Here is an 8,349-nt window from a genome sequence, read left to right as displayed (position 1 = left end):
TTGTGGGGAGAAAAATTGTGAACAAAAGCCAAAAGCCAAGCAAGAAGGGCCTGTTGATGAAAATTTGATAACTTGACAGGTAATTTGTTTGGCAAAAAATTACATTGAAGAAGAAAATGTAGCCCACCAATTTTGTTGAAAATATAATTGGGAATAAAATACCAAATTGAATCTGGGTTAGAGAGACATTTTTTTAACCAAGTAATCTTAAATGAATTAGCAACATCACAAAAATTCAAAACTTCAAAACCACCCTCTACTTTGCAATTTGCAATTCTGCCGCGCTTTTAACGAAGGAGGGGCGTTGTTTGTGACGTACTTCCGAACGCGCATGCGCAGTGCTCACAAAAACGCTTTTCGGTTCCACTTCCTTTTGTAACACGTTACGGCGGAGGAAAATGGAAGGACGCAAACGCTGGAGTTCTTTCGACGACGGCGGAGAAAAGAGCAGCTACAGCGTGAGAGACCGCTTCAAGTTCCCGAGAACGACGAGTAGCGCGAACGAGCTGTACAAACAACGCTACAGCGAGCCGTACAGCCAACCGTACAATGAGCAATACAACCAACCGTACAGCGAGACATCCAACCAAGCCTACAGCGAGCCGTACGCCGAGCAATACAACCAACCGTACAACGAGCAATACAACCAACCGTACAACGAGGAATACAACCAACCGTACAACGAGCAATCCAACGAACATTACAACAAAAATTACGGCGAGCCGCAGAGCAAGAAATTCGGCGACCATTACAACCCACATTTCTCTGCGCCGCTCGCCGCCGGATCGAGCCGCTCCGATGGCGACGTTAGCTTGCAGCAGCAGCGTTTTCCCAAAGAGCCCGGCGTACAGCAGCCGCCGTGGAATCGCAATAAGAAAGCGGAGGGAATTTGTTGTTGCCCGGCGCACGAAGGTAAGTAGTGGAGTAAATTAAATCAAGTTAACCCTCACCAGTGACGTGCAGTGAGCTTTAGTCTTGGTTAGGCAGTAGGTACATTGAAACGTACACACACCAATTACAAATGTGTGTGTCGGCAGGCGAGTGTACAACATATCCTAGGGCAGGGGTATCAAACTCATATTAGTTCAGGGGCCACATGGAGGAAAATAATTACCAAGTCGGCCGGATCGGTAAAATAATTGTATATAACATAAAACAATTGCCGTCAATTATACGCAGATTTTCGCTGTTTGTGTCCCAGAGCTCAACTGTAATCATATTGTACCAGTAGATAACAAATGCAAATGGACCGCATACAGGCTCATACTTTGCCTGACTGAGTTCCCGATGTGTTAAAAAAAAAATGTTTTGCATATATATATATTGTTCCCAGAATGCATTATGTGGCGCAGTTATTGAAGTTATAAGTTAAGTTAAGTCAAGTCATCTTTATTTATATAGCGCTTTCAAACATTGACATTAATCCTTGTCATATGTATTTGTGTTACCAGTTATTTAATTTGTGTCATATTTAACACGTTTATGTTAAAAATGATACTCTGTTTACTCCAAGATGTTATACATTCAAACTATTTTAATGCATGCCTCCTCTGTATTGTTAGAAACAAAAATTACTTGTCAGAAATGATTACGACAGACACAATGTTTTAAGCGCATTTTTTGTTCCGCAAACAAATTTGGATGAGCGAGGTTCATACCTTTTGCCTCCCTTGAGGCAGATCATCACTTCACCACTCAGCTTAAGCTCTGGGCCACTGTTCACAACAAACATCAGTTCCAAGTTTCCATCTTATTAACATCCACAATATTATAAAAATAAATAAATCAACAATTCCACATTAAAACAAAACAAAAACAAAAATCCACGAGGATAAAGAAAATAACAGACACAAAAAAATAAATTAAGGTCAAGTAAAGACAATTCACCAAGAATTTTCAATGTATACGTACTTCTGTTGTTTCTTGTCAACTTCAGGGAATTAATATTCAAATTAAATTCCACCAGAAATGTATGAAAATTTGGAAGGGATTTGGAAATTCTTATTTTTATGCAAATAAAATTTGCCAAATAGGAGCATAAGATTGATCACGAATGAAATTTGTCATGACAGCTTTTGGATCAACTGTAATGATATGACCAGTTTTCTCACGCACATACTTTTTCACAATCCCTCCAAAATTTTGATGAAACAGGGCAATTGCAGAATAAATGCAAAACTGTTTACGATACATATTTTAAAGGATTCTTACAACAGAAGACACTAATATTCAAAACTTGTTTGCAACAAGAATTAGGTCCAAAAAGAGAATAAGCAAATAACCAAATGAGTGTGTTTTATGTTTTGCCAGGAAACATGTGCCCCACGCTCGCTGCTGCCCTACCAGCCCTGCTAGGTGGCGGAAGACAAGGCGGCGGTGGCATGATCAACCCATTCCTGCCTTTTCCTCTCCATAACAACAACAACAATCTCACCACGGTGCGTCCAATCCGGGTTTTTGAACTCTCAGCCTTGCTAACCAGAGCGGATACTACTTGTCACTTAATAATGAAGCTAACATTAGCGGCTAGTCATTTTTGGACGTGTCACGGAATGAGATTAGCGTGAAATTTTCACGTCGCTTGATTCCACAATGTTGGCAGCCAATTTTCATGTTCATATCAGTTCCTGATAATTTTAGCAGCTACGTTTTGTAAATGTCACGTAACAATGCTAACGTTAGCTTTTTTTCCCCCCGCAGTTGACAATAACGTTAGCGGGGTTGTCTGTTAGTTGACGACGCCATGTTAGGGTGTCAGTTAACAATGCTAACAGTGGCTAGTCAGCAATGCCAATGACAGTTAGTAATTTTTTGTATGCCTCAATCGACGATGCTACATTAGCATCTGGTGTGTCAGCTCACAATGCTAACTTTAGTGGATATTTTATTTTGTGTGTGTGATGATTGTTTTAGCGCTGAGCATCATGTCTTGTAGATGCTAAATTGTTTTTGTTTGTGCACGTGTGGTGGCAGATGGACCCGGTGCAGAAGGCGGTGTTCAAGCACACGTTCGGCGGCCGCGGCGGCAGCATGGTCAGACCGAGGAGGAAGCAGCCGGCCAAGTGCGGAGTCTGCCAGATCAACTTCAACTCGGACGTGAGTGAGGTCACGCCCCCGCGGTGCCGTTGGCCGAACCGAACGCTTTTGACGGCCGTTGTTGTGCGCGTGTGTGCAGTCGCAAGCGCAGGCGCACTTCCAAGGCAGCCGCCACGCCCGGAAGCTGAAGATGCAGCAGCAGAGCAAGAAGGAGCAGAAGCAGCTGACTGTTAACAACACGCCCGCCAAAGCTGGCTCCGCCCCCTCGAGCGCCAATCGCACAGCAGGTGGACATCGCAGTGTTATTACAGTTTTGGATTTCTCATTTGAGTCAGTTTTGATTTCATTTTTTAAATAGAGTTAGTTTTAATCAGTTTTAAGGGTGGTTCTGTTAGTTTTCATTCCCTTTAGTTATTTAATAAATGCATCGTTTTAGTTTCTGAAGTGGTTTCAATTTCACTAATTTGGGGTGTGGCGATTCCATCTGATCATGATTCATAGGTCAAAATTCTATACCGATGAATCCCGAATGAATGAATATGAATCTATCGATTATTGCCTTTTTTTTGTTTTTTTTTTTAACTCCAATTTAGAAAATCCTAATCCGTAAACATGTATGAAAATGCACTTCAGGCTTTTGTTGAATATTTCCAACAAAAATGAAACCGATTCAGATGCATATTGAATCGATGCGAGAATTGCGTGCTGTATTATTGCGATATTTTGCCAAATTGATTTTTTTAACACCCCATCACTAATTATTCCTTACTTATTAATCCTTGACAAAATTTATCCCATTTTTCATTGATTTCACGTATTAGTATGTCATTTTTAAAATGTTGTACTGGCCTATTAATATTATTCTAGTTCTTGATAATTCAGGTGTGATTTCACATTTTGATGATTTGGATGAAATGTTGCTCTTGTATTATTTTTGGTGTATTATAACTGACGTCTTGATTGGTCTCATTTCTCATCCGGAATGGACTTGACTGATGTTTGTTCGCAATCTGCTGTCAAACGAGTTGTTGACTTGTTCTTCCCCACAGAAGGCGGCGTGATGTCGGCCCCGCCCACTAGCAAGACTGGGGCGGAGCCAGCCAATAAGATGCTCTTCTGCTCGTTGTGCAAAGTGTCGGTCAACTCGCGCATGCAGCTGGACGCTCACAATTCAGGTCAGGCGCTAATGGCTAACGTTAGCGCAATTTTCTGCCATGCCGCTAATTGAGTCTGCGCGAGTAATTTTTTTTAATGTATTATTTTATTTTCGTGCCCTCCAAAAGTGACGGCAAGTTTTTTTTCGGATTTTTGTTTTTGTTGTATACGAAACACATTTGGCTTTAATGTCAGCTTTTCTTTCGTACATATCGATGTGTCGATATTTTGGTTTGAAGCCAAATTGGCCTTTTTGTGTGGTACACATTTGGGAGTCGGGCCATTTTCAATCAATCCGTTTTTTTGCGGATTTGAGAAACTATTTGAAGGTCACACCCACTGACCTGTGTATATGACTGGCTAGCCGATAACTCATACACGCCAATACAAGCCGTTGAAGTCGCAGGGCGGCCATCTTGTTACTCCCACCTCGTGAGCAGACAACAGTATCAACTATATGCTATACATACAGATGAGGCATATGAGGCGGGGTCGCGTGTTTGTGCCGGGGTGCTCACTATTTTTTAACAAGTTAAAAAAATAAGAGGCATCTTTTGTTAAGTTACAGTTGTATTTATGTGCTAAGTTAACATGTTAATGCTGTTAGCTAAGTTAGCATGCTAATATTAAGTTAGCATGTTAATGCTAGCTTAACATGCTAATGCTACTGTTAACTTGGCATGCTAATGCTGAAATAGTATACTAATGCTAATACTTAGCTTAAAGCAAAGTTGTAAAATGTCTGAAGTCGTCTTTTTTTTTTTATATATATTTTTTTTTTATGTTTAACACATTGAAAACAGCATAAATGATGCTGTTTCTACTAAGTAATGTCTGAAATGTTCTCCAATTTGGATCGTTTAAATGTATCGGATGGTATGGCGAGAAATGTTTTTTTGGGAGGAGCAATATGGCGACCTTAAAAGTCTTGGCCTATCAGTTATCCAGTCCTATATATATATAGATTAATGGTTACACTTGACCCAATGCGTTGACTCAATTGCCGCCGATGACCTGTCGCTTCTCAACGATGTCGTGTTTGCCGGCAGGCACCAAGCACAAGAACATGTTGGAGGCTCGTAGCACTTCGGCTGCCATCAAAGCCGGCATAAAGTTGGCTTTTCCCACCGTCGCCGCCCCACCTTCGAAGGCTTCCGGTGCTCTGAGCAAAAACCTCCAATGCCTAACCTGCAACATCACCGTCAATTCTGAGATTCAACTCAAGGAGGTGGCGCAATGCTCTTTCGTGTTTGTTAGCAAGGTGCTATGCTAGCTAGCATCTTGTGACCTTGTTGTTGTTGTTGTTGTTGTTGCAGCACATGTCCAGCAGGAGGCACCAGGACCAGGTGGAAGGCAAGCCAAGCAAGCCCAGGTTCAACAAAAGTCAACGCATGGTCAGTCTCAGCTTTTCTCCACAAACGCAACCTAGTGTTAGCATCACGCTAACCTTCGTGCTTAGAACAACAGCGACTAGCATGACTTATAATTGCTTGTTACAAACACAACTATGAGATTAATTTTTTGAAAAATCATTTCCAGTTGAATACATTTTGTGGAAACTTTATTGGTACGTACGTCGCCATGGTCAGTCGTGACTCGTGTGGTAGAATGGCATCTTGCTAAAAACATTAGCCACCAATGTTAGCGTCAGTGCTAGCCACTTTTTTTTTTTTTGGCATTGTCATCTCACACTTGCTAAAGTTGACATTTTGAGCTCATGTCCCAATTATATATTTTTTTGCATATGTCGCCGTGAGCAAATAAAAGGTCTGTTGGCATCGTTTGAGGAACTGCTTGATTGTCGTCATGGTAGCACTTTTGTTTCCTTTTAGGAGGTAACCACGTCCTCGGATTTGTTGCCGCCGCCACCGGGCTCCGCCTCTTCGTCCTTAGCCTGTCCTGTGCCCGGACCCGTCGACGACGGCCAGGATCCTGCCCCCTTGGCGTACTAAGTATGTATGGCCGATGGTCCTCGTTACGGTGGGTACCATACAAGGCTCAAGATAACGATCATCTCACGATATGACAATTATCGATATATTGGTCAGGCCTAGGGGTGTGAATTGCCTAATACCTGACGATTCGATTCGTATCACGATTCACAGGTCACGATTCGATTCGATACCGATTAATCCCGATACGAATTTACAAGTCGATTGTTTTCATTCAAATTTAGAAAATACTAATCAGTAAACTTGTAGATTAAGATTTGTATGAAAATGTATTATTTATTTATCTGAAACTTCAGTCTTATACAGGTTGTAATCTGTTTCATGTTTGAACAGCATTAAAATAAAATATTAAGGCTTAATGTTCCGTTCATATAACATTCTTACATGCTTAAGGTGTGAACCCTAACCCGAAGTAAGACGTTTTGTTGAATATTTTTCAATTAAAAATGGAAGTTTAAAAATCGATTCAGCCGCCTATTGAATCGATTCGAGAATTGCGCGATGTAGTATCGCGATATATTGCCGAATCGATTTTTTTTAACACCCCTAGTCGGGCCATAAGTCCACGATCATCTACAGTAAAACGACTTAAGACATCAACTGATGTTTTTTTCAATGAGAAAATTAGTGTTTTGTACCTGTACCATTACTGAAACAAAATATTAACTCATTGTCTGGCGGCCATTTTGAGTGAAGCAAGCCCCTTCACTTCTGGCTTTTTTTTTTTTTTTTTAACTAGATTTGGACTGCTTTTGAAAGGCCCACAGAATATTGTTCTATTGCTATCAAAACATGGAATCTACCAAAAGAAAGATGAACATCTCTTCTTTCATCAGGGAAAAAAAAAAAAAAAGTATTTTTCTATCTGTTTCCGTTTTGCAGCAATTAGCATTAGAATATATCTAAGTTTCATCTTTATTCACAAATCTATTGAGAATTTTGGGGAAATCAGCTTTTTTTTTCAACATGGCCCTGGTTAATCTCTTATACTCTGCTGCCACCTGCCGGCCATTTTTCTGATAACTACCATTGCTTCAAGCATTCTCTTCAGTTCAGAAGCTCCATCAAAGCCTTCTGTATGCTCTAGCACACACACACACACACACACACACACACACACACACACACACACACAAATAAAAACGTATAACTACGTCTTTGGGAGACATAATACATGTAAAATAGAACATATTTCTACCTTTTTGGGAGCAAATGAGTTAAAAATGGGGTCTTCTTCACACAGTACATTAGTGTGTTTTTTAATTTTTATTTTTGAAACAAATACAAATGTCTTCTACGTTTTGTGTCAACTAATTTGTTGTCGGTGCAGTTTGGAAGTTGTTCCGGTTGCGTGTGGCGTCCAGCTGTGATGTCATCAGGCCGTTGTCCAATCAGCTTGCAGGGTCTTTGGGAAGGGAACGCCTCCTGAAGTGCCGTCAGATGACTTGCTTCCTTCCTCCTCCTCACAAACCAAACAAACTCCCGTACAAAAGACTGATCGCTAATGTTAGCATCGTTAGCGCACACCTTTTGAACGTTACTTAGCTACTGTTAGCGATGTCAGCTTATCACTAGCATTGTTTTAATTTTAGTTTTGAATTCTAACACTTATCTGCAGTTTATGTTTGAGAATGTTTTCAATGTGTTTGTGATATTGCTCATGTCGGGTGGAATCTTCACTTTTCAGGACAGCATATTTTGTTTTGTTTTGTTCCACGTTAGCATCATTCCATAAACAAAAGATATCAATCCACTTGTAACACTTGACATACGTGTTAAAATAACACCAACACGTGGACTGACCATTAGTACCAATTAAAAAAATACTTTTTTTTTGACATGACGTTTTTGGCCTTTTTTTTTTAATTTCTTCTAAATGTTAACATGTTAACATGTTTTTTGTGTTTCCCAATCATCAGGCTAAACAGTGTTGAAATGCTTGATTGATTGATATTAGCTTGTAGTGTGAGAGTGATAGGTCCGTGTGTCTTTTGGTTTTCATTGGATATTATGTTTGGAAACATATTAAAAATAGAAAAACGACTTGTTTGATTTTCCTTTTAAAATAGAAACCCCAAAATTGAAATACAGCTTTGATTTTTCTCATGTGGCTGTTTGGGACGGGTCAGGAAAAGTCCAATAACAGTTTGATTTCCAATTTTTACTTCTGAAACGAACCGCGTAGTTGACATACTGTTGTTTATAC

The 8,349-nt window shown here is 40.2% G+C and overlaps 1 protein-coding gene across 2 annotated transcripts; it reads left to right on the top strand.

The window, feature by feature from the left end:
- The first annotated feature begins 335 nt into the window (after window positions 1-335).
- LOC144030622 (zinc finger protein 385D-like) lies at window positions 336-8,186 on the top strand. 2 transcript variants are annotated; one of them, XM_077537067.1, is made up of 9 exons: window positions 336-912; window positions 2,311-2,438; window positions 2,974-3,096; window positions 3,176-3,323; window positions 4,086-4,211; window positions 5,241-5,419; window positions 5,508-5,585; window positions 6,024-6,143; window positions 7,474-8,186. In XM_077537067.1, the coding sequence occupies exons 1-8, from the start codon at window positions 399-401 to the stop codon at window positions 6,141-6,143; spliced, it is 1,416 nt and encodes a 471-aa protein (XP_077393193.1). In that variant the 5' UTR covers window positions 336-398; the 3' UTR covers window positions 7,474-8,186. The 2 variants fall into 2 exon arrangements, with proteins under 2 accessions (XP_077393193.1, XP_077393192.1); XM_077537066.1 differs by having other exon boundaries at window positions 6,024-6,171.
- The last annotated feature ends 163 nt before the right edge of the window (window positions 8,187-8,349 follow it).

The sequence above is a fragment of the Festucalex cinctus genome, chromosome 11, assembly GCF_051991245.1.
Source record: "Festucalex cinctus isolate MCC-2025b chromosome 11, RoL_Fcin_1.0, whole genome shotgun sequence".
NCBI classification, from domain to species: Eukaryota; Metazoa; Chordata; class Actinopteri; order Syngnathiformes; family Syngnathidae; genus Festucalex; species Festucalex cinctus.
This window is presented reverse-complemented; position numbering and strand designations above follow the sequence as displayed.